Source organism: Lissotriton helveticus, chromosome 5_1 (assembly GCF_964261635.1).
Source record: "Lissotriton helveticus chromosome 5_1, aLisHel1.1, whole genome shotgun sequence".
In the NCBI taxonomy this organism is placed as follows: Eukaryota; Metazoa; Chordata; class Amphibia; order Caudata; family Salamandridae; genus Lissotriton; species Lissotriton helveticus.
This window is the reverse complement of record NC_136065.1, coordinates 277,174,955-277,201,651: the sequence shown is the minus strand read 5'-3', so window position 1 is coordinate 277,201,651 and position 26,697 is coordinate 277,174,955. Positions and strand designations below refer to the sequence as shown.

General features: G+C 51.1%; 1 protein-coding gene across 1 annotated transcript in view; it reads left to right on the top strand.

Moving 5' to 3' along the window:
* Nucleotides 1–26,697, top strand: part of CLCN6 (chloride voltage-gated channel 6) — a 247,006-nt gene that overhangs the window by 77,352 nt on the left and 142,957 nt on the right. Inside the window, exon 11 of the mRNA XM_078642208.1 lies at nucleotides 23,969–24,082. Coding sequence (XP_078498334.1) covers nucleotides 23,969–24,082 — 114 coding nt within the window. The remainder of the gene's footprint in view (nucleotides 1–23,968; nucleotides 24,083–26,697) is intronic.

The window sequence follows — 26,697 nt, the reverse complement described above, 5'->3', positions numbered from 1 at the left end:
AGAATTAAAAGGCCACAATTAATTGCTGAAGTTACCAGGACGCAGTAATACTCTTACATAGCTGGATAACTTGAGAGATAAAAGCAGCAAAACAATATCTAAGGCATGTAATTGATGTAAAAAGGTCAAGTGTCCCAAATTATATTCTAACAAGGGCTTGATTAATCTTGATCAAGGTCCAGCATAATACTTACAAAAAACATAAAGTGCAGCGTGCTTTGTGCTGTGAGCCCATTACATGGACAACTTTTTAGGACTCTAGACCAATCGTTCCGCAAGATAATTATTCCTATTGAGTCTAAAACGACTTAGATCAAATCTTTGCTGTGTGTTTGATACTAACTCCAGGTAGGGGGAAAGTCCAATTTAGGTGAGTAAAGCACTATGAGCCACTACACTTGGGTTGGACTTGTCCTTATTGGACCTCTAAACATCATACATATCGAGAAATAAAACAAAGATTTCAGCTCCCCTTTTGTAATCTCCTTCATCAACTCAGGGTAGGGCATAAAAATATGGTCATCCCAACTCCTAAGGTATCTCCAGTGCTCTGTCAAGGACCATACATTCAGTCTATTAAGAGAAGCTCCTGCCTGCTCCCATATCCTATGCTAAAGCAAGTGTGCACAAATCCGAATCTTGTCTACCAAGGACCTAACATCCCACACGCTGTGGCATACCCATGTTGGGTACCATCAGGGAACTGCCAATAATCTTCTTAAGCAGACTTTTTCATAAACAAGTAAATTTGTTATATTGGTATAATGCCAGACTCCCGCCCCATAAGGGGCCAACTAGTCAATATATTTGAATAATTTGTTTCAGGGGTTTTATCTGTAACTGGGATGAAAACCTGAACACTGCATACATTGTCTTCTCAAATTTCCTGGTCATAAATTACTACTTCCAGGTGCATCTAGAATAATAATGACCCTACCTTCCTTGGCTGATCTTCATTCAAGGTGAAGGGATGGTGGGTCCTTCGCTAGTGCCCACAGATGTCAGTTGCTGATGTCATGCATTGGGGGTGTAGGCCATAAGCAAAGCACTGCATCATCAGCATACGGGAGGGCAGGGAGCGAGCTGACTATGTCCTCAAAGGGTATCCTTTGCCCCCCTCAATAAGCACACCCTTCCTAAATTCCCTGTGTTTGCTGAATGGCTCTGTACATTGAATTAATCCCACACCTAACCTGTGCAGTTGTACGTGTGTAAATCTGTCTCAGGAGGATTACAGTTACCCAGTCTACATCTATCTCCTCCATTGTTAATGAGCAAGCTAAGATTTGGGCACTGTTCCACAGTCCTGATGCCCCATGTGGAATCCATCCTGTATTTCGGCTAGGATCTGATTTTCCTCCACCCAAGCTTCTAACCTGGCAAGTGTTCTCCAGCCTGTCACCTTAAGCAACGAGTCCAGCAATGAGATGGGTCGATAGCATTTTGGGTCCCCCTTTTTAAAGATCAGGACAATCAGGGAGTCTAGCCAGCTGATTTGCCTTGAAGAAGTCAAAGGGAATATCGTTCAGGTCAGGGGCTTTCCTGTTCTGACTCTTATTAATTAAAGGTGTTAGATCTTTTTACCTCCCTCACCTGCTCCACCATACCGAGGTTCTCATAGATGGCACTGAAGTATGCTACCCATTCATTAGGAGGAATAGTAACTTCTACATTGAAAGACCCCTTTTCGCTGAAATAGGGATTATTAATTACCAGCCAAATAGTGGCATTATCCCTCAACTCCAGTTCTGACCGAACCTCCCAGGGGTTCTCCTTGATGGGGTTTCTCCTGGCTAAATTTTATTTGTGCTTGCACTCTCTAATTAACTTAGTTTTCCTAATGTCTGTCCTGTGTGCCCGCCTTAGGTCCATGTGGACTCTGGAGCAATTATTATCAAACCATTCTCTCGTATTTTGTTTCTGGACCTGGACGATCTGGTAAACCCATCTTTGATGTCTCCCGAAATCTCACTAAAAACCTTATTAGTATACAGCAAACCTGTTCAGGGAAATCTCAAAATGTCTCCTGGAGTTAGCCAATGTAGCTAAAAAAAAATCTGTGTTCATCCTATTCCAGCATACATTTAGACCGTTACCCCTGGTCGCTACCAAATATTCCACTCCTGTGCATGCACATAATACCATTGTTTCCCGATAAGAATATCAATACTGAGCAGTTTTCATGGATTTTAAAGTTTGCAATATATGGCTTCAAATTGTCAATTACTGGGTTTCAGTTGATTATACCTATCGCCCGTCTCCCTTTGAATGTTCAGCTAAAAGTAACTGGAAGATTGCCGGCCTTATTAGCAAACATAAAGTTATTCTTGAAAAAGCAATTGTTTAAAGAGTATACAAAAGTCTCGTTATTGAATCCAAATTGTTCGGGATCAGGGATATCCGGGTAACCAAAGACTTTTTTGGTAGGGAAAGTACCGAGATAGGCATTAAAATCCCCTCTCCAAAGGATAATCAAGTCTACTGCCCTCTCTGTTACAGGTGCTTGAGGGCTCTGTCTGAAGCTTCTGCCTCAAACTTCCTTCAGATTTTAAAATTTTTATTCTAAAAATAAACTATTGTAACTAAAAGACCTGTCTCAAAGCCTTTGCCAGTTATTTGATAAGTTGAGCTACTACTAAAAAATGTGTAAACCAGTTTGCCGTGTAGCAAGGTGGAAAAAAAAGTAGACTTCAACCTCATTTGGCTCTTCCAGCGCTAAAGGCGTCTGCTGATGTGTGATAGGAATTCTAACCATTTATGTGCAGGAGTTTGATAATTAAGGTCATTTAGAAACAAATAACAGTAAACCCAGCTATAAAAGTGCTCCAATCTAGGTTACCCAGGTGTATCTTAATAGCGGCCAAGTACCATGAAATTATATTGATGGGTTCCCCAATTACCCTATGTACTGCCTGGGCCATAGCTGCTGTAAGCTTATTCGCTGTGCCCACCCTTAAATAATCTCACGCACAACTTTGGGCCAGCCTGCCTCTGTAAGGGATCAACATACCACATAGACTGTGGGAAAGCCCTTAAGTACTGCGTCGTTAAGGCGAAGGCCAAAGCTACTGTCATCATTCCTCATTACCAACGTCTTTTCAGGTAGTTACGGAACAGGCAATCCACCACATCACACACGTTTAAGGATAGAAGACTATTCTTAGTAGCAATGTCTTTCTGGAGGTTTTTTCTTCAATCATTTTATTCTAAGTACCATCATCAGTTCCACTGAATCAATTGTGATTATATTTCATAACCATTGTAATTCTTTATTTTCATATCTTTTCCATCTTTCCGTGCAATTCTTAGTTTCCAAACTGAACTGAGGGACAGTGGGCACATGAAGGTTAGTACGACCCACGTTTTGTCTGCAAGGACACTGAGGTTTGTCTAAAAAAACTAAAAGAAAAAATCCTAAGTAAAGGAACTGCATAGATCTGAGAGTTAGGATTCCTAACATAGACACAGTACCCCCTTCAAGTTTTCCTTCCCCCTTCCCATCCAAGAAACGCTGTGAACCGTACTTATGTTGGCGTGACGTTCCCTGTTAGGTCCAATCCTAGATACCACCCAATGAACAGATGTGTTCTTTAGTTCTGTAGTAGGGGATCTCTGTGTATAGTCATAATCTAGTGAATAGTCCCGCCCATGTGCGAGGACCCCGGCAATCAAAAAAAATCTCTTAAGTTGTCAGAAAAATTGCAGAACTACAAAGACACTTAAGAGAGAATTTAAAGACAAATAATGCAGCCTATATCCACAGGCTACACTGTCCAGTACTTCAACTAGAAATTCCACCAAAAATCCACAAACAGCAAAGCCTGTCCAGATTTCCCTTGCTTTAACAGCCAAACCCCTCTGGAATGATAGAGAGGAAGGCATGGACAGACAAGCCCCATAGGCTGCCATTATGTGGCTTAAATAGGGTACTGCGCCTTTAAGAGAACTTTCCAGAACTTCTCCCAGTATCCCAGAATGCATTGCAGGTCCCTCTCACTTTCAGTTCTTTTTTCCGGCTCCTGCTTACTGGACCCTGGTGCATTGCGCTCTCCCTTTTCAAGGGTTTATTGGAGTTTTTTGTTCACTTTTTGGATTTAAAAGTGTTCTCAGTTGATTCTGGTTATTCCTTTTCACTTCTGTGTGTATGTTCAGGCTTTTAGGGATCTAAAATGCCTGCTTTATTCGACAAGTGCCCAGCATGTGGAAGGAAGAAGGCCAAGACTGATCCACACGACGTCTGCATTCTTTGCCTCCCTGAAGAGCGTGTCCCTGAAGATTGTGACATGTGCCAGACCTTTTCTACAAGGACCCTGAGGGAAAGGCTGAAAATTAGGCTCCAAGGCCTGGAAGAGAGGCGACTGCAGGCTGCAGGTGGGTCTGGGCAGGCTGGGAAGGCTCCCTCTGCCCCTGCTGAGGCCTCTGGGGGGCTCCCCAGAGGCAGGAAGACCAGCAAAAGGTCCCGGTCTCCGTCGACGTCGATAGCATCGACGACGACGTCGAGAGGGATGACGACTGTGTGTTCCCCTTCTCCCCGGGGCTCCGGGTCGAGACAGCGTGGAAGATCGACGTCGAGAGGCCTGGCTAGGCCGCCGTCGAGGTCACCGCCGACGGCGTCGTCGACGTCGTCGAAGTCGAGGCATCGCCGTCGACGAAGGCACCGGCGCTCGCCGTCGAAGCGACACCGCCGGTCGCCGTCGACCAGTTCGCCGTCGAGGGGATCCTCGGCGTCGAGGAATGTGAGGAAACGGTCGTCGAGGAGGAAGAGTCGACGCTCGCCGTCGAGGTCTGACCGCTCGTCGTCGAGGGGGCGATGCTCGTCGTCGAGGAAGAAACACTCGACGTCGAGGAGACGGCGTTCGACGCCGGAGTCGAGGGATCACCGTTCCACGCCTGAAAAACGACGCTCGACGTCGAGCAGGAAGAGATCAGAGTCACCGAGGATCTCAACCTCCTCTAAGCGGCGCAGGAGGGATTCTGGTGCCAAAAGTCACTCTGGATCTGGTGAAGGACGTCGGAGGCGTCGCTCACGCTCTGGAGGGTCTGGTTCACAGGCCCCTCCCTCGAAGAAGTCAACGGGCACGGTGTACTCTGTGGTATATACACCGCCAAGGCCTGCGACCCCTCCACCTCTACCGAAGGAGGCTCCTCCGGCTACTCCGCCGCTCCCTTCCCTTCCTCTGCTGCCTCCTGCGGGGCAGCCTCCGCCGTCGGTCCCTCCTCATAGGCCACCGAGGTCGGTGTCGCTGCCTCTGCTTCCGACACCTCCTAAGGGTACGCCTACTCCGAAGCCCCAGGATAGGCCACGGAAGACGCCTCCACGGAAACTGGTGGAGCGCCCACGTGCTGGGAGGTCGCGCTCCCGCTCCCGGAGAAGGGAACGTTCGCGTCACAGGTCTTCCACACGATCTAGACGGCGCCACAGGAGACACAGGTCTCGTTCACAGACCCGGTCGTCTGGGACCAGGGACTACTCCCCGACCTTGTCGGATTCGCCGGACACGAGGGTTTCACCGATCGATGATCTGGTGTCCTTCCAGGACGTACTGTTACGTGGTGCGGCGAAATTGGGCATTACTTTGACGGTGCCCACTCCCAAGACATCAGTCATCTTCGAGACGCTCCACCAGAAGCATTTGTCTCGGCTGTTACTGCCACTGATGCCGGGTCTGGAAGAACCGGCCATGGATCTTTTCCTCACTCCAGCGGTGACTAAGGCGGCACCTTCCAGACTGCAGAAGAAGTACCGGGCTCCGGACTCGGACCCGGCCTTTCTAAGGCTGGAGCCCCCTCCAGACTCGGTGATTGTGACGGCAGCGCGCAAACAGCATGCCACCACGCCTTCCTCCACAGTTCCACCAGATAAGGAATCTAGGTGGTTGGATTCGTCTGGGAGAAGAGTTTGTGGGACCTCGGCGACCTCAATGAAGGCGGCTAGTGCCACTGCCTTGTTGGGTCGGTATGACAGAGCCCTCTGGAAATCTCTTTGTGGAGCTCCTTCCGCGGGACAAGCGGGAAGACTTCCAGGAGGTGCTAAACGAAGGGATGTTGGTGGCGAATCAAGTCATCAGCGCTGCAGCCGACTCTTCTCTACTGGCGGCGCATGGTTTCTGCCACGGAATAAACCAGCGACGACATGCATGGCTCCGCCTTACGTCTCTGAAACCGGACGCTCAGCAAAGGGTTGCCAATCTGCCATTCTCTGGCGAAACCCTGTTCGGGAAGCACGCTGATGATGAAATGGCCCGCATGAAGGCGGAGGCTGAAACGCTCACAGCGGTGGGTTTGGAGAAGCCCAAGGAGACCAAGAAGACGTACCGTCCGTTCCAACGTCGGTTCGGTGGTCAAGGCAGAGGGCGTGGCCAGTCTTCTGGACAACAGCAGCAACAACAGCAGCAATTCAGAAGACCATTCCAGAAACGCCAGAGAGGCAGAGGCGGCCATCAGTCGGCCCCAGCGACTAAGGGCCAGGCCGGGTCTAGGCCCTGAGCACTTACTTCCCCTACAACTGTTACCCGCTCCGGTGGGGGGAAGCATCCAATCTTTTCTGGCAGAGTGGAGAAAAATTACTCAGGACAAGTGGGTGCTGAATATTGTTTGCAATGGATACAGTCTTCGGTTCACCAGCCCGCCTCCATCGATTCCTCCGGTCGGCTCGCAGTATCAACTGCGCGAGCTCCAGGCGGAGGCCGATATCCTGTTAAGGAAAAGGGCGATAGACGTCGTACCTCTGTCTCAGAGAGGAAGAGGTCTGTACTCCCGGTTCTTTCTGGTTCGAAAAAAGGACAAGAACGAGTACAGGCCCATTCTGGATTTGCGACAAGCAAACAAGTGGATTCGCAGAGAAAAGTTTCGCATGCTGTCGTTGCATCAGATTTATCCTCAGCTGCAACGGGGAGACTGGCTGTGTGCCATAGACCTCCAGGATGCTTACTTCCATGTGCCCATTGCACACAAACACAGGAAGTTCCTGCGGTTCCGAGTCGGCGCCAATCACTATCAATACACAGTACTGCCATTCGGACTGAAGTCTGCGCCAAGGACATTCTCAAAGTGCATGGCGGTGGTAGCCGCACACCTGCGGAGGAAGAAGGTGTTTGTCTACCCGTACATGGACGACTGGTTGATCAAGGCCTCCTCCTTCACGCAAGCGCACTTCCAGAAGACATGCGTTCTATTGAACAAGCTGGGGTTGCACATCAACATGTCCAAGTCGGTTACGACTCCGGTCCAGTGCATTCAGTACTTGGGAGCTTCCATCGATACGCTGTCAGCAAGCGTGTCTCCGGAGGAGGAGCGACGATTATCACTGCTTCGGAAGGCTCGGGCTCTTATGGCCACTCCATCCACGACAGTGAGGACGGTGTCTTCTCTACTAGGATCGATGGCCTCATGTATCTTCCTTACGCCCCATGCACGGCTGCACATGAGACCGTTGCAAGAGTGCTTGGAGGATCAGTGGGATCAGAGGAGAGGATCTTGGGACGACAAGATACGTCTTTCTCTGCATGCTCTTCAGTCTCTGAAGTGGTGGTGTTCAGCGGAGAATCTCCTCAGGGGGGTTCCCTTCCACAAGGACATTCCCACTCAGGTTATCGTGATGGATGCTTCTCTCCAGGGCTGGGGAGCGCATTCCGAAGACCTACAGATCCAAGGGACGTGGTCCCCGACGGAGTCCACGTACCACATCAATTTCCTGGAACTCAGAGCTGTTCACTTGGCACTGAAGGCCTTTCATCCGTCCTTCCAGACTAACTCTCTACTTGTACAAATGGACAATACGACCACAATGTATTACCTCAACAAGCAGGGAGGCTCGAGGTCACGCACCCTGTCGCAGGAGGCGCAGGCGATCTGGCGCTGGCTTCTGGCTCGAGGACTGACGATAACGGCCACCCATCTGCCAGGTGTGCAGAATGTTAAGGCAGACGCACTGAGCAGACTGATTCAGGAAAACCACGAATGGGTCATAAACGACGAAGTACTAGGAGAAGTCTTCGCAAGGTGGGGGACTCCAGACGTAGATCTGTTCGCCACCGCCGAAAACAGCAAATGCCGAGACTTCGCCTCCAGGTACTACCAGCCGGGGACGCTGGGGAATGCGTTATGGGTCAACTGGTCGAACAGCTTTCTGTACGCTTTTCCACCCATTCCCCTGATTCCGACGGTTCTCATCAAGCTGTCCCAGTCCAGGGCGCGGATGATCCTGATTGCCCCGGAATGGCCCAGACAGTGGTGGTTCACGGACCTGCTTCACCGGTCTCTCCTTCCTCACATTCGGCTGCCGTGCAGGCCGGACCTTCTCACGAAGTTCGGGGGGCGGATGTTGCACCCCAACCTCTCATCTTTGAGTTTGGCAGCATGGCTCCTGAGATAGTGCAATATGGTCATTTGAATCTCCCTGCAGATTGTATGGACATACTGAAGGAGTCTAAGAGACCTTCCACTAGGACTTCCTATGCGTACAAGTGGAAGAGATTTTGTATCTGGTGCAAGTCTAAGAACTATGATCCGACGACTTGTAAGGAAGATGTCATCCTTCCTTATCTTCTACAGTTGGCGCAGTCTGGCCTTAATGTCCATTCTATTAAGGTTCATCTTGCTGCTTTGACTGCCTACAGGAAATGCCCTTCGCAGACTTCCTTCTTCCAGATCCCTGTGATCAAAGATTTTTTGGAAGGCTTGAAGAAAGTGTTCCCTCCTGTCAGGCTTCCTTCGCCTTCATGGGAATTGAATGTGGTGCTGTCCAGGTTGATGAAGGAGCCTTTTGAACCTATTCATAAGGCTTCGTTGCAGCACCTGTCCTGGAAGGCGGCGTTCCTCGTGGCCATTACATCGGCCCGCAGGGTGAGTGAAATTCAGGCGCTGTGTTGCCAAGAACCTTATACGGTATTTCATGCTGCTAAGGTGGTTATGCGTACTCACCCTAAATTTCTTCCCAAGGTTATTTCTGATTTTCATGTCAACCAGACCATAACTTTGCCTACGTTTTTTCAGAATCCTTCATCTCCAGCGGAAAGGTCGTTACATTCCCTGGATGTTAGGAGGGTGTTGAAATTTTATCTGGATAAGACCAAAGATATTCGTAGGTCTGACCAATTGTTTATCAAATATGGATCAGTCAGGACGGGTCTTGCGACCTCTAAGCAGTCTATCTCTAGGTTGATTGTGTCCTGCATACGGTTGTGTTACCAAAAAGCTAATAAGACCTTAGGAGGTAAGCCTAAGGCTCATTCCACCAGGGGCAAAGCTGCCACGACAGCATTGCTCCATAATGTTCCGATTGCAGAAATCTGCAAGGCGGCCACTTGGAAGTCGGTCCATACCTTTGCTAAGCATTACTGCCTGGACACTGATGCCAGGGCAGACGCTCGGGTTGGGCAGGCTTCGCTGCGAAATCTGTTCGCACAATAGTGGTGTTGATTCTCTTTCCTCCACCGCCGCTTTGGTGTGGGGATGGGCTTGCCATTCTATTCACTAGATTATGACTATACACAGAGATCCCCTACTACAGAAGGAGTAGTTTCTGTCCTGTAACTCCAGTTCTGTAGTAGGGGTATCTCTGGTTCGAGGCATGTGGGCTGCTAAATTCATATCTGTAGCATAGATCGCCGCCTAGTGTTGGGTCCGGATGATTGCACATTGTTGTCCTGGAAGAGTCTTCGAAGTATCACGAGATAGGTGGCTCCTCCCCTGGACTACAGTGCGCATGGGCATCGACTCCATCCCCAGATTGTTTTTTCCGCCATTGGGTTCGGATGTGATTTCGACGTCTCCTGTTCGGAATCGTAAAAGTACTTTATCTAGGCCAAAAGGCCTTCTCGGCACCGTCGGTATTGTTCGCGTTCGGTCCTGTCTCTCTTCCAGCTCGTAGAGTCGGATATCTGGGGGGTCGTGAGACTCTTCGGTGATCGGGGCCTAGTCGACGCAGCGAGACTTCGACGGCATGGAGCGGAGTCCATTCAAGAAATGTCCCGTGTGTGGGTCCAAGTACCCACACATCGACGTCCATCCTGTGTGCAACAAGTGCCTGTCGCCGGACCACGACGAGGCCAACTGTATGGCCTGTTCCAGATTTCGATAGAAAAAAACGATCAAGCTTCGGCGCGTGGCGCGCCTTGAGGCCCAGCGATCGGCTCCAGCACCGGTGGACATCTTTGACGACCTCGCGGAAGACAAACAAGTGCGTCACCTGCAGATTTCCCCTACCCCGATGGAGGTCGAGTCCGAAGACGGAGCTGACGACCACAGTCCCGACATTGAAGAAATCGTCGAGAAGGTAGGGGACGACGACGAAGCATATGGGGCCATGGAAGATAGCTCTGAGGATGAGCTATGCCCCGTTCGTACTCTTACGAAGGCTCAGGTCACGGGATCGCCACGCTGCCTTACCCACGCCCTTACACCTCGATCCACGGCCCCGCCTTCCGGCTCGGCTACGGACACCTCCGTGGAGCCGCCATTACAGAAAACGAAACCGAAACCCTCGGTACCGGTGAAAACAAAGATGGCCGACACGCCATCGAAACCGAAGACGTCCGCTCCGGTGCCGACGCCGTCGTCTTCGGGGGCCCCCAAACAGGCGCACGCTGCAGACCAGGCTAAGGTGCCGAAGGTGGTTGCGGAGCCAAGCTCGAAGAAGCCCATCGGGTCGGAGTCTACCAAGGGAGACAAGCCGACGCCCAAGAAGACTGCCGTTCCTGCATCGGGAAAGTCTGTTGCGCCGAAGACCAAGGGGCCCGTCGACGCGAAGTCGGTGAAGGCCGCAGAGCCGAGGTCTGGGGCCGTGACCCCTAAAGGGAAACCGATCGATCCGAAGCCATCGGCATCGAGGTCTACGGTAGTGGACAGTGTAACGGACGCACCGGTCACGAGTGCTCCTCGACCGGACCACCACAAGTCTGCCACGCTCTGGTCTTCCCCAGGGGGCGGACCACAGACATCAGTCGGATCGACGAAACCGTCAGCTTCCTTTACGAAGCAGGTCTCGGACTCCCTCAAGCGCCTTAAGGTCAAGGCTTCAGCATCGGAACCGAAGAATCCTTCCGCGCCGAAGCTACAAGACGCACCGAAGACCTCATCGGCACCGCTCGTCTACACGTTGCCGCCTAAGGTGGCGCCAAAGGCCTTTGCACCGCGGTCGGTGCCCAAAGACACCGTGTCGACGTCCACTCCACCGGCTGGGACCGTGGGTCCTCGACAACCTTTGGTTGAAGAACGGTCGGAGCATTTCATCGATGCCGACACCGGCAAACTCACGCTCTACAAGAGGAAGATTACTTCGCAACCTTTGCAGTCCTTTACAATTCCTCTGAAACGTAAAAAGCCTGCAGCAGACACCCCCGTTCTGGTGGAACAAATTCTTCCTCAGCATAGGCAGAGTGCCACACCTTCACCCACGTACTCAGATGGGGATGGAGGGGACCAAGATGAGGAGTACAACTTCCCTGGTCATACAGAGCCTGATGAGCAGCAGGAATCATTGATGGATACTGGTGATCAAGGGGACCAGCAGACGGTCCAGGATCCACAGGTCTTTCACGTGAAATAGTCCCCCACTGAGGACTCTGCGGCGTTTAATGCCTTAATCGAAAGGGCAGCTACAAACCATAAGGTGGAGATGCATGCTGACCCCGTGGAAGTGGACTTCCTTTTTGACACTTTCTCTACTGCTGAAAAAACTGTCAAGACTCTCCCCATGTTGAAAGGGGTCCTTAAGCATGCGGCAGACATTTTCAAGGAACCCACAAGATCCCGGGTGGTAAACCCACGCATCGAGAAGAAATACAGACCGGCACCTGGCGACCCCACCTACATACGGGGCCAGTTGCCTTTGGACTCTTTGGTGGTCTCTAATGCCCGCAAGAGGGCAAACTCCCAGACCACGGGTGAAGCTCCTCCCCCAGACAAAGAGTCAAAAGTGCTGGAGGCATCTGGGAAGAGGGTAGCTGCTCAGGCGGCCAACATATGGCGCATCTCAAACACGCAAGCTCTGTTGGCCAGATACGATAGGGCACACTACGACACCCTAGAGCAGCTGTTACAACACCTCCCAGACCAGTGTAAAGAGGGAGCTGAAATGCTTATCCAGGAGGGGAAGCTCATCTCCAACGCTGCTATAAAGTGTGCGCTAGATGTTGCAGACACAGCAGCGAGAGCGATCAACACTAGTGTGATGTTGAGGCGTCCGGCATGGCTCCGCATCTCGGGATTCAAGCCAGAGATACAAACTACTATCCTCAACCAACCCGTTAATCCAGACAGGTTGTTTGGCCAAGAGGTGGACACCACCCTGGAGAAGATCAAAAAAGATACCGAGACTGCCAAGTCCATGGGAGCTCTCCAGTCACAACAATTTAGAGGGAACACTTTTCGTCGCTCAGGCACTCGAGGTGTTAACAGAGGGCACATGTCGCAGCAGACGCCATTCAATAAAGGTGGCGCACAATCCTCCTACAGCAAGCAGGGCAGAGGTGGATACAGAGGAAACAGTGCCAAGGGTAGAGGCAGAGGCAACAACAGTTCCCGTACCTCTACCGCCAACAAACCGTGACTCCCTGTCACTGCCCCCCGACCATCCAACACCTGTCGGGGGGAGACCCCAACAGTTCCTGCCCGTCTGGAAGTCCATCACCACAGACAGGTGGGTCAGGAAACTTATCCAGTTCGGCTATTGTTTAGAACTGACATCCACCCCACCACCCATGCCCCCAAAACGCCGTCCTATGTCAGCAGAGCACTTGCACTTATTGCAGCAGGAGGTTCTAGTGATGCTGCAAAAAGGTGCAATAGAGCTCGTGCCGGTGGAGGAGGAAGGCACAGGGGTTTATTCCCTGTACTTCCTAATCCCAAAGAAGGACGGCTCGCTCAGACCGATTCTGGACCTCCGCCCCTTAAACCAGTACATTCTTTCGGAACACTTTCACATGTTGACACTGCAGCAGGTTCTTCCCTTGTTACAACAGGGAGACTTCCTCCCAACCTTGGACCTCAAAGATGCTTACTTTCACATACCACTCCACCCCTCCCACAGAAAGTACCTCAGGTTCACCATCCAAAACAGGCATTACCAGTTCAAGGTGCTCCCCTTCGGTGTGACCACTGCTCCCAGAGTGTTCACAAAATGTCTGGCGACAGTGGCGGCACACCTTCGGAGACAGAGTATACATGTCTACCCTTATCTGGACGACTGGCTCGTGCACGCGAAGTCAGCCCAGCAGTGCGCCGCCGACATGACCCACACCATTCACCTCCTTCACAGTCTAGGATTTACACTGAACTACCCGAAGTCACACCTCCAGCCAACCCATGTGCGGCAGTATTTAGGCGCGACTATCAATACTCTGGCTGCCACAGCTCAGCCAAACTAAGCGAGGATCGCCAACATCCAGTCGCTGATCCAAAAGTTCAGACCACAACACTCACTCCCAGCGAGAGTGTTCATGCAGTTGATAGGCATGATGGCCTCCTGCATCTTCATAGTCCCGCACGCGAGACTCCATATGCGTCCGCTCCAAGAATGCTTAGCGCATCAGTGGACTCAGGCTCAAGGACAACTAACCGACCTAGTGTTGGTGACGGGTCAGGCATACAACTCTCTGCATTGGTGGAATCCACACAACCTTTGCAAGGGCCGACCGTTCCAGGAGCCTGTGCCACAGATTACTCTAACAACGGACGCGTCTCTCCTAGGATGGGGGGCTCATGTGCTCCACTATACGGTGCAGGGACTATGGACAACGCAACAAAGGAAGATGCACATCAACTACTTGGAGCTGATGGCAATCTTCATGGCACTCAAGTCCTTCAAAGTACACCTGTGCAACAAAGTCGTGTTGATCCGGACGGACAACATGACAGCCATGTACTACATCCAAAAGCAGGGAGGTACGCACTCTCCACAGTTGTCTCATCTGGCTCAGAGCATGTGGAAGTGGGCCATTCAGAGGAACATCTTCCTCATGGCGGAACACCTCCCGGGCACGGACAATCAGATGGCGGATCTGCTCAGCAGGTACAGCCACCAGATGCACATGTGGGAGTTACATCCATCAGTACTCCGCCCGTACTTCCAGCAGTGGGGTCATCCAGAGATAGACCTGTTTGCCACGGAGGAAAACGCAAAATGCCAAAGCTTTGCCGCCAGGTTCCCTCACCCACAGTCGCAGGGCAATGCGATATGGATGAACTGGTCAGGCAGATTTGCGTACGCTTTTCCCCCAGCGCCTCTCATTCCGCTGGTGGCAAGAAAGCTAAAGCAACACTCGATGACGCTCATCCTAGTTGCTCCAACGTGGGCGCGACAACCGTGGTACACCACGTTCCTCGAAGTCTCTGTGGTACCGCATCAAAGACTGCACCTCACACCCCGGCTCTTGACGCAGAACCGTGGAGACATTCAGCACCCAGATCCGCAGCATCTCAATCTGGCGATCTGGCTCCTGAGGTCTTAGAGTTTGGCTACCTTGATTTGCCCCCTGAATGCATGGACATCATCCGGGAGGCAAGGAAGCCCACTACCAGAGCTTGCTATGCAGCAAAATGGAAGCGGTTTGTCATCTACTGTACCGAGCACGCTATTAACCCGCTCGATGCCTCCATTCCTAATATCATCTGCTATCTGTTGCATCTTTACAAATGTAATCTAGCATACGCTTCCATTAGGATACACTTATCCGCCATAGCGGCTTACCTCCAAAACAGGCAGCATCTCTCTGTCTTCAGGGTGCCTGCCATTAAAGCATTCCTGGAAGGGCTGAAGCGGGTCATCCCTCCAGGACCCCGCCGCCAGCTCCTGTGTGGAACCTCAATGTGGTGCTCACCAGATTGATGGGTCCCCGATTTGAACCTCTGCATTCATGTGAACTTCAGTTCCTCACATGGAAAGTGGCTTTTCTCATTGCCATAACGTCTCTACGACGTGTTAGTGAGCTACAGGCGCTCACCATCCAAGAACCATTTATACAGATTCATTCAAACAGGGTGGTGCTGCGCACTAACCCCAAATTTCTCCCTAAGGTGGTGTCGCAGTTTCATGTCAATCAAACTATCGAACTGCCCGCATTCTTTCCCAACCCAGAAACGGTAGCAGAAAGGATGCTCCATACGCTTGATGTCAAAAGAGCGCTTATGTACTACATTGACAGAACACAACCTTTTAGAAAGACACAGCAACTCTTTGTTGCCTTCGCAGCTCAGCACAAAGGCAACCCCATTTCCAAAGCAGGAATAGCCAGGTGGATCGTTAAGTGTATTCAGATTTGCTATCAGAAGGCTAAGCGCACTTTAACGGTCCCCCCCCAGGGCACACTCCACACGCAAGTTGGGGGCCTCCATGGCATTCCTGGGTAACATTCCTTTGGAAGACATTTGTTTTTTTGTTGAAACTTTTTATTGAAAATAAAAACAAGAAAACAGAAAAACAAAACATGGCAAGGCATTACAATAGAATTATGTCACCATTCGGCTCGCGGGGGGGGGGGGGGGGGTACAAACGTAAATCAGATATAGTTGCTACCAGTAAATCGGGGGGGAGGGGGGGAAAAGAGACCAGAAGTATACAAAACATCTATAATCCTGCGGAGGAAACATCAGGCTGGGAGGAAGACAAGTCAATATCACATTCCGATATGGGGGGAGCACATATATCACCACGGTATGTGTTCCACTGAGTCCAGATTTTCCCCCATTTGCCAGGTGTGCCACGGGAAACATAAACCGTTTTTTCTCGAAACATGCACCAATCCATGTTTTGTTTCCACACTAGGACTGTCGGAGGCCTCTGGGCAATGTCACGCTTGGCGATCATGTTACCCAAGGTCGCCCATCGAAGCTGCGCCAGATTGTAATCATTCGGCTCCCAGACGTTCAGCAAGCACCTCCGTGCTTCAGGCATCAGCCGTACACCCGTAACCTCACTCATTACCGCATGCACGCGATTCCAATAGCTCAGCACAGCCGGACATTCCCAAATCATATGGAGAAACGCGGCCACCCTGCCGCATCCACGCCTGCAGAATCCCATTCGCACCAGACGCGGGCCAGTCACATACACCCTATGCAGAATTTTGAGTTGGACAAACCGAAGGCGTGCCGGGATAGCCACCTCTTTCGGGGAAGAGATCGCGGCCTGCCAGTCTTCATCATCGAGCTCCAGACCATCACTGGTGTGGACCAGTGATGGTCTGGAGCTCTGAACCCTCGGAGGCCTTCCAACAAGTCAATCCTAGTATTAATCAGTTTTTTATAAATGAGCGAGATAGTGCTATCAGGGACATGCCCGTCTAGTATCCTATCTTCAAGCGGGGATGCTTCCGGCACGTCCGAGCCTCGGGGAAAAACAGACAAGATTGCGTGCCGGACTTGCGCATACCGAAAGGATTCCCTATCATTCAATCCATATTCAACTTTCAATTCCTCAAAAGTTTTGATCCTACCCTTGATCCACATATCATCGACCCTGCTGATCCCTATCATGTCCCACCGATCGAATCCCTTCGATTGCCAAAGGGAGCCAAGTTTATCCGAGGCATAGAGTGGAGTAGCCCGGGTCGGTCTGTCAGCCCATCCCGTGGCCGCCGTAGCCCGATACCACACCTGTACCGCTGTTTTAGTGGGACCAGTAAGAGATCTACCGGCTGACGTCGCGTATAAAGCCCTGTTGTAATCGCCGCCGGGCAGCAACCATTTATCCATCGCAAAGGCCGGGTTTAGTGAATGAGCATAGGTGCCGTGGTTGATGGCCCCTAACTGAGAGGCCCAATAATAGCGACGGATGTCCGGGAGTGCGATGCCGCCATCATACCAAGGGAGCGTGAGCTTCGAAAGGGCAATACGAGAACGGCCGCCCCATATCAACTGTCGCTGTAGACATTCAATCTCCCGGAAATACCCAGCTGGTACTACGTCAAGCGTGTTTTGAAGCGCATAGAGAAATCGGGGGAGCGACATCATCTTAAACAACGCCGCTCGACCCAGGGGAGAGAGAGGGAGTCTGTTCCACGTTTCTATATCCGCCCGAAGACGTCGGAGAGGGGGCAACAAATTGCGCTCGTAACGAAGCGTAGGGTCTAGGGTAACAAAGATTCCCAGATATTTGAATCCCTCGAGCACCACCGAGATAGGACATCCACGTGGCAAGAGGGGAGCATCGCCGGAAAGAACATAAACGCAAGATTTTGACCAATTGATGACTAGACCAGAATTTTTCAAAGTCAAAACGTCGAAAAGGACGATCAACGACTTCCGGGGCGACGTAAGGTATAAGAGTATATTATCCGCGTACAGAGATATACGGTCTTCAAATTCCGGAGACCATCTAATACCCTTCAAGGATGGTTCCCATCTCAACCAAGCCGCCAATGGCTCTAAGGCAAGAGCAAACAGAAGTGGGGACAGAGGACAGCCCTGGCGCGTACCCCTACCAAGCGCAAAGGAGGCTGAAACACGCCCATTCACCACTACCTGGGCTAAAGGGCCAGCATAAAGCAGCTGCACCCAACGGATAAAGGCGGGCCCAAAACCGAATTTAGAAAGGACCGCCCAAAGATAAGGCCACTCAAGCGTATCAAACGCCATAGTGGCGTCTAGGGACGCCAAGATGGCCGACTCCCGCAGAGTCCCGGCTCGCGCTAGGACTCCATGAAGGCGCCGAAGATTAAGTGCCGTATTGCGATGTGGTATAAAGCCGGATTGGTCCGGGTGAACAAGATCTCTTATAACAGATATCAAACGAGTAGCAAGAACTTTGGCCAGGATCTTAGGTTCAACATTGATCAGGGAAATAGGTCTGAAAGATTCGCAGCCGTCACGCGGCTTTCACTCCTTATGGATAACCACTATGGAGGCCAGCCTTTGATCATGAGGAAGAGACCCTTTCTCTAGGGATTCCAAAAACATCGATCGCAAATACGGCGCCAGTACGTCGGGACGGAGCTTGTAAAGCTCGATGGGGAGTCCATTAGGGCCCGAGGCCTTCCCGGAGCGAATCGATCGGATAGCGGTCGCTATTTCATCAGCCGTGAGCGGAGCTTCCAGTAGGTCCCGCTCCGGGTCAGACAAGCATGGCAGCGAGATATCACGGAGAAGCAAGCGGGAGTCCTGCTCTGGTCGATCGGACACAGGGGAGTACACTACCTGAAAATAATCGGCGAACCGCGCAACGATCCCAGCAGGGTCGTGATACTTTCACCATTCACATCAACTATGACAGGGATAACCCGACTCGCGCATTCTCTCCTATCCAACCAAGCAAGCAACTTCCCAGCCTTATCTCCCACATCATACAGACGCTCCTGCTGTTCACGACCCATCTCTTTCGCAGCGTCAGTCACAAGTGCTCTATATTCGTGCTGTTTTAGGTCTAACAAATGCAGCTTCTCAGGGGAGGCTCCAGAGTCCAACTCTCCCTCAAGGATGGTAAGTTCAGTCTCAAGACGGACAACCTCTTCCCGCTTACACCTCTTAACATTGCCAATCGAGGAGAGGGCTTGGCCCCGAATGACAGTTTTATACGCCTCCCACAAGTAGACAGAAGAGGACACTGAACCCACATTTTCAGCAAAGTAACGATCGATTGCTTTAAGTAATTCCACTCTAATCTTAGGATCACGGAGGTACCATGGATTAATTGGGGCAATCCGACCTCCCGACCCCAGACGAGCGTTCACAACTAACCACAGCGGGAGTGATCCGAAATACCCCTGGCAAGATGTTTCACCTCCCCTATGAGGGAAGCCTGGGAGGAGGGCATCAAAACATAATCTAATCTCGAAAGGCTGCCATGGGCCCCGGAGTGAAAAGTATACTGCCGTTGCCCAGGATGATGTAAACGCCAGCAATCGGTTAGCCCCATTGCCTCCAGGAAGTCCCCCAGCCAGGATTGAGATTTAGCGAGGACACGGGGAGGGTGACGATCACACATACCAGACACTACTGAGTTGAAATCCCCCCCTACCACAAGTACACCCTCGGGCACTCCCAGGATCACTTTTCCCAAATCAGCATAGGTCGTAGTTTGAAGGCCTGGGGGTATGTAAACCGAGAGTAAAGTAATCACCCTCCCCTCCCAGCGCCCTACAATAGCGGCATAACGCCCCCTATCATCGAGTATAACGTCATCAATAGCAAGGGGGAGGGAGGTCCGAACCAGAATGCCCACCCCTCTGGAGCCGGAAGTGAAACCCGAGTGGGCCATGAGACGGTATCCACGCCTATTCATGGCGTGGCACGTATTACCCAGCAAGTGTGTTTCTTGAAGCAAAACCACATCAGGAGACAAGCGTCGTAGCAACTGTAAAACCACCCCCGTTTAATTCTGTCTCCCAACCCATTCACGTTCCAACACAGAATGCGTAGTCCCCTATCCCCCATCCCAGAATCCACCCCAGGTTCCCCCCCACACCAGCCGCGACACTGCAACACAGGAGATCATCAGTACTATGCCTTGAATAAAACTAAAAACCCTAAACTTGAACCCCCCAAACCAACATTATACCCCCCACCCCTGCGTGAGACTCAAAAGCCACCCCAACTTGCAGTGTGCCTGTCGCCCTAACATACAACGAATCTACGAAAAGAACCCCAGAGGAGGAAGACACACCCGACCCCCTCCCACACCCCATTAAGACAACACAGTAGCGGACAATAGTAGCATAGCATCAAACCACAGCCGAAAGTCAATACGTTGGTCCAGGAGCCGATTCACTCCCTATTCCTGCTCCATCAGGCCGCCCTCCGCTCCACCGGAGTGTTCCGAATGATCAAATTGTTCCTGTCCAGGGGGCAACGAGTCCAACCAGTCACTAGCAGCTCCAGGATGGTCAAAGAAAAACGTTCTATCATTGTGAACCACACGCAATCGAGCCGGGAAAAGCATGGCATATTTCATGGCTCTGTCTCTCATTCTCTTCTTCACTCCTTGAAATCCCAGTCGCTGCCTCTGAACCTGTTGGGTGAAGCCCGGGTAGAAGCTGATCGCGGCGTTTTCATATTTCGTAGGGCCCGATGTGCGGGACGCCTGCAGGATCGCATCTCTGTCACGAAAGTTAAAGATCCGCGCAATGATGGGGCGCGGAGAAGCTCCCAACTTGGGTGGGCCACTCGGGATTCGGTGGGCCCGTTCCACTGCAAAAAACTTGCTCAGACCCTTGGGCGCTAGGTGATTCAGGACCAGGTCCTCCACCAGTAGGTCTACTGCTGACGAGTCCGTCGTCTCCGGGACACCAACCAACCGGACGTTGTTCCGCCGTGCGCGGCCTTCAAAATCGTCTAAGCGTCGAGAGAGGTAGTCACGGGCGGATCTCAAATTACCGACCTCCGTCTGTAATTCAGAGACGTCGGCGACAAGACTGGATGTCTTCAGGTCAAGGGATTTGACCTTCTCGTTAGTCTTTCCAAGGTCTGCCCTGATCAGAGTAACATCTATAGCAACCGTGTCTAGCTTGTGAGTCAGGGCCTCATATTGTTGTCCCAACGCGGCCTTCATCCCAGCAATGGCGCCCATGACGTCTTTCAACGACGGTTCTTCATCCAACAGGGAGTCATCCCCAAAGGTGGCCGGGGGTTTAGTCATACCACTCGGAGAGCCCTTAGTGAGGGTATAGCGATCCATAACGTTGGACTGCACAGGACCTCCCCGAGTTGCCGATCTGGTCTTGCGCCTCTCCGCCTCAGGCTTGGTAGTCATTTTAGGTCGTGCGCCCCGGAGGGTATCCTGAGACCTAGTAAAAATGGCGACACTCTACACGCCCGGATCAATTCGGAGAATAGGTGGAGGGCCAGCCACTGATCAAAGAGCAGCGAAAGTCCAGATCACTAAACGATGACGTGGTAGTGAAAGAAACAAACGACCAGGGCGACCAAGGCAAAGTCAATGAGGCCAGACCACAGGAATCGAAACTGAAAGTAGAAGACCGGGATGGGAGCCTCGCCTGGGCCGTTGTTATTCGATTACCACCCGGCTGGCAGAGAAGGCAAGCCGCGAGGCAGTACCATGGAGCAGGCCAGAAATGTTCAAAAGTCCTTATCTTCGGTTCCCGGGGACCAAATCGCAATCTGAAAACGGATAAATGATCAGCCAGGTCACGACCACAAAAGCCCGTCGTCGAAATCAGGATAAGATACAGGATGATCGGTGGAGGTGGCGAAGGTCCGGGAGCTTTGAGCTCACGCGACCATCTTGGGTGCGCGCTAAGCTCCTCCTCCCTGGAAGACATTTGTAGGGCAGCCACATGGTCTACACCACATACGTTTACCAAACATTACTGTGTGGATGTGCATTCCAAACAGCAGGCAGCTGTAGGACAGGCTGTTCTTAAAACACTTTTTCAGACTTCTGCAGCTGGCACGGGCGGCCGCCGTTAATGGAGGGACTGCTATGTATTCTATGCTACAGATATGAATTTAGCAGCCCACATGCCTCGAACTGAATATGCTACTTACCAGTATGCATCTGTTCTTGGCATGTAGGGCTGCTAACATTCATATCGCCCGCCCTCCTCCCCGGCGCCCGTAGCGGCTGCAGACTTTTTTCTTACACTTTATCTCTAGCATGGCCATCACTTTCACTGTTCTACTCCATCTTTGCCACAATGGCTAAAAACAATCTGGGGATGGAGTCGATGCCCATGCGCACTGTAGTCCAGGGGAGGAGCCACCTATCTCGTGATACTTCGAAGACTCTTCCAGGACAACAATGTGCAATCATCCGGACCCAACACTAGGCGGCGATCTATGCTACAGATATGAATGTTAGCAGCCCTACATGCCAAGAACAGATGCATACTGGTAAGTAGCATATTCATTATAGTCATAAGCACCCTCCCGCCTCCCCGGTGGGGAGAGAGAGAGATGTCCATTTAAGGAATGCGACAGGTCTGGCGTGTTACGCCTTCAAAAAGAACTGAAAGTGAGAGGGACCTGCTATACATTCTGGGATACTGGGAGAAGTTCTGGAAAGTTCTCTTAAAGGCACAGTACCCTATTTAAGCCACATAATGGCAGCCTATGGGGCTTGTCTGTCCATGCCTTCCTCTCTATCATTCCAGAGGGGTTTTGCTGTTAAAGCAAGGGAAATCTGGACAGGCTTTGCTGTTTGTGGATTTTTGGTGGAATTTCTAGTTGAAGTACTGGACAGTGTAGCCTGTGGATATAGGCTGCATTATTTGTCTTTAAATTCTCTCTTAAGTGTCTTTGCAGTTCTGCAATTTTTCTGACAACTTAAGAGATTATTTTTGATTGCCGGGGTCCTCGCACATGGGCGGGACTATTCACTAGATTATGACTATAACAGAGATACCCCTACTACAGAACTGGAGTTACAGGACAGAAACTACTCCGTCTCTCTGAGTGGTTGTAAAAGGTGGCACGTTCACTGATATCAATCTGTAGGGGGTACAGCCTGTCAGTAAATTCAGCATACGTGGCGAATCATTAAGAATGACGTCCCTTGTGGTCAATATCCGAGTCTTCCCTCACCCTTTCCATGCTGTTAGTTCTGTTACCAATTTCCTCCTTGGCTAACTCTGCAAAACGCTGGTCAGAATCTACCATGTCAGGTTGACCTTGCAAATGGTCATTCCTTCCAGTTGTCAACTGCTTCTCGGAGTCAGATGATCTGGGATATTAGGGTATACAAGACTGCACACTCTTGATCTCTTCAGGGATGTCTAGACACATTAAGACATAGTACATTCAATTGCCTTCAGTCTAACTGATACGTACTGTAAATTATCTACCCTCTCATAAAGTGCCACCTTAAAGGAAAGCCCGTGGTAATGGTTGATATTCTCAAGACTCCTGACTCCTTTCCTGTGCACCCCACCCCGATCCTTGCACAGGCGCAAGTTCAAGTCCTTCAGAGCAACTCTACTGCATGCCTGGAAAGTTAATACACCAGCTTACTTTTTAGCAGGGATGTATCATTCTCTAGAGACAGGGGGGTCGGGCACAATTTCTAGAGGGTCTATTGACACACAGGGGATCCCCAAATTACCCCTCATACTTTGCCTACAACGGTTAACTGTCCCCTTGGAACCCCCCCCCCTCCATCAAAGTTGCCTGAGTCGCTTGGATTCTAGGTTTGGTAACTTCCAGGTTCTCTTCTACAATTGCAATTCCTTTCTTAATATTCTCTATGATCCTAGACAGAAAATTTACACTAGTTTTAACTGGGTGGCCAGCCCTACCATCAGTCAAGGCAGTTGATTTCCTTTTTTCCATCGCAACAACCATATCCTGTCCCAGTAAGTCATATGATAGTCACTCCGAGGGAGGGACCAAGGGGGTGGTCCGGCCTACCCTGTATAGGGTCTGACTGGTGCAGATGGGCTGCCCTTGGCCCAGGCTTTGCCCGGCGTGGCTCGAGCCTGTCCCGCACAGCAGAAGGAAAATTTTAACTTTATAGTGCAGGGCAGATTGACACAACCTTTCCTCTTTCTCCTCCTCCTCTCAGGCAGCAGGGTTTTCTGGGACCTTGAATCCCTCTCCCTTTCCCAAATCGATTGCCCAGTTACATAAAGGAAGCAAAAGTTTTTTGTATGGGAGTGGAGTCCGGAATCTACCTTTCTAGAGATGGACATTGATAATATGGCTCTGATGCATGATGGCTGTGGTGGTTCTGCTTAGTATGCACACACTGGTGCAGACCCCTGTCATCTACTTACAAGGTTTGTGCATTGCCATGAATACCAATGTTTCTTATGAAAGGTTGGTTGATGTGTGAGGCCCATGTAAGAGAACTGGTGTATAGGTGTGTCATGCAAGGTGAGGTAGGTGATTGGGTAGTCATGTAGCTAGCTCCAGGGCCTAATGTATGTATACAAGTATTTATGTGTGGGCAACAGTTTGGGTGTGTAATGCTGGCTTCAACCACCGACTCTGTTCTTTGCATGTACAGCTCGAAGGGTTACTCTCAGTGAATATGAAAAATTGGGATGCAGTTTGTGATTTCTGCTCTCTCTCACTTCCCTAGCTCTTCTGCTCTATGTCAGCCACATTCACCTTAAATTTCTTTCGATCTGGAATTCAGTTTGGAAGCTGGGGCTCCTTCCAGGTGCCAGGTCTGCTTAACTTTGGAGAGTTTAAGGTGAGTCCAGAATCTTGTGTGAATGTTGATTTTTAGAATGAATGGTATGGTATGGATCTCCTAATGGCCCTTGTATGTCTTTAAGCTTTTCACTGTAAGTCCAACACTCCCTGGAAATTCTTCCCAGGTGCTTTATAACCTCAGTGACTTTACAGGCAAAGTTTTGTCCCACCATTTGCACTCTGCTACTGTCATGGGGTGACTGCACTTAATTTCTAGGTCTTGGTGTCCTGTTGCTCTGAAAGGCAAATTGTGAACTTGCTAAGAATGTACAGGAGCTTGGAACCCTCTCATTATTTACTATTGATTGACTTTAGTGTCACTCTCATTTGCTTGTTTCTTGTTTGAAGGCTTTTTGTGTCCATCGTGTTTGACCCTTCCTTTGAGCATAGCCTCTTTATCATCCTCTTGATTGGCTGACTTGTCTTTCCACTGCTCACTTTTAGGGAACTATTTTCTTTTCTTTATGGTGTTTTCCACCACTCCTCTAGTCCCCCCCCATACCCAAGCTCAGCTCTCTTCTATTCCCTCGCCTGTTGCTGTCTTCCTTTTGTGCTTCTCCTGTGTAGCTCTCTCCTTCCTTTCCCCCACCCACTCTCTGTTGCTTCCTCCAACCCACTGCCCACCCTTTAATTTTTAGGTCTCGCCTTTACCATTCCGAAGGAATGGGAAATGGCGAGAATTCAAGTGCTCGAACTGATTGTGAAACCACCGCTTTTTTTCGTGGCGTTTTCTTCGAGTGCACGTGGCCACAGGCACGCGCTTTTGGCCCATACACTTTCATGGCCATCTGTTCCTCAATGTCCCTCCCACCCTTCGTTTGATCTTGCCGCGAGTTCAGGCTAATGGCCCTCCCCCCTCCCCCAGCACAGAGCGCGCATCGCGGCCGCACAGCACATCAAAGGGCTTCTCCCAGCGTGTGCTGTGCGGCTTCTCCTCCCCTAATTATGTGGCCGGCCTTACTTGTGTTTCCCGGCCGCTTCCCGGCCACTCTTGTATTTAATTAGCAGCAGCAGCATTTCTCCTGCGCCAGGCCACATCAAAGGCTCTGTGCCACTTTCACCCACACAGCAACACTTACAGACACGCAACGCCACTCACGCAAGCCCACTATCATCCACGCAACACCACACTCACCCACGCAACGCCACTCACCCAAGCAACACCACTCACACATGCAACCCCACTCATCCACGCAACGCCACTCATCCACGCAACGCCACTCATCCACGCAACGCCACTCATCCACGCAACACAACTCACCCACGCAACGCCACTCATCCACGCAACGCCACTCACACACCTAACGCCACTCACACACCTAACGCCACTCACACACCTAACGCCACTCACACACCTAACGCCACTCACACACGCAACGCCACTCACACACGCAACGCCACTCACCCACGCAACGCCACTCACCCACGCAACGCCACTCACCCACGCAACGCCACTCACCCACGCAACGCCACTCACCCACGCAACGCCACTCACCCACGCAACGCCACTCACGCAGGCAACGCCACTCACGCAGGCAACGCCACTCACCCACGCAACGCCACTCATCCACGCAACACAACTCACCCACGCAACGCCACTCACACACCTAACGCCACTCACACACCTAACGCCACTCACACACCTAACGCCACTCACACACCTAACGCCACTCACCCACGCAACGCCACTCACCCACGCAACGCCACTCACCCACGCAACGCCACTCACCCACGCAACGCCACTCACCCACGCAACGCCACTCACCCACGCAACGCCACTCACGCAGGCAACGCCACTCACGCAGGCAACGCCACTCACGCAGGCAACGCCACTCACGCAGGCAACGCCACTCACACCCACGCAACGCCACTCACACCCACGCAACGCCACTCACCCACGCAACGCCACTCACCCACGCAACGCCACTCACCCACGCAACGCCACTCACCCACGCAACGCCACTCACCCACGCAACGCCACTCACACATTGTGGGTGCAGATTGTGGGTGCAGATTGTGGGTGCAGATTGTGGGTGCAGATTCAGGGTGCAGATTCAGGGTGCAGATTCAGGGTGCAGATTCAGAGAAAACTCAGCAGCACCACCACCATTGCAATGCAATAGGTCTCGTTTTAACGCAAATTTAAGCTATAGGCCTTGTAAATGACAAAGCCTTTTATGTTCCAAAAACCAGAACGCAAAAATAAAGGGCATTATCATTTACAATGCTAATAGTTCAGACTCGCGTTATTGCGAGACCTATTGCATTTCCAATGCTTGTTAAAGTATATGTTTTAACTATATTTTTTAGGGGGTGGGAGGGAGGCGGTCTGCAGACTGCTGATGGCTCTCCCCAAATCTGATTTTGTGTGCTTCGGTTTTTTTAATTGACCGATAAAAGAGTCTCCCACTATCTTAAACAAAATACCAGCAAACGGCGCCTGTGTCATTCTGATGTCTAATGATGCACATGAGTGCCTACAAAATTACGCGACTCCTACATCATACTTCTTTTGTCACAACTGATGCTAAACAGCACAGACAAAATGCTAGGCTTCTTAATAATGATGCTGTTCAGCATCGCCAAGTGTACTGTCAAAGCCAGTAGATCCCA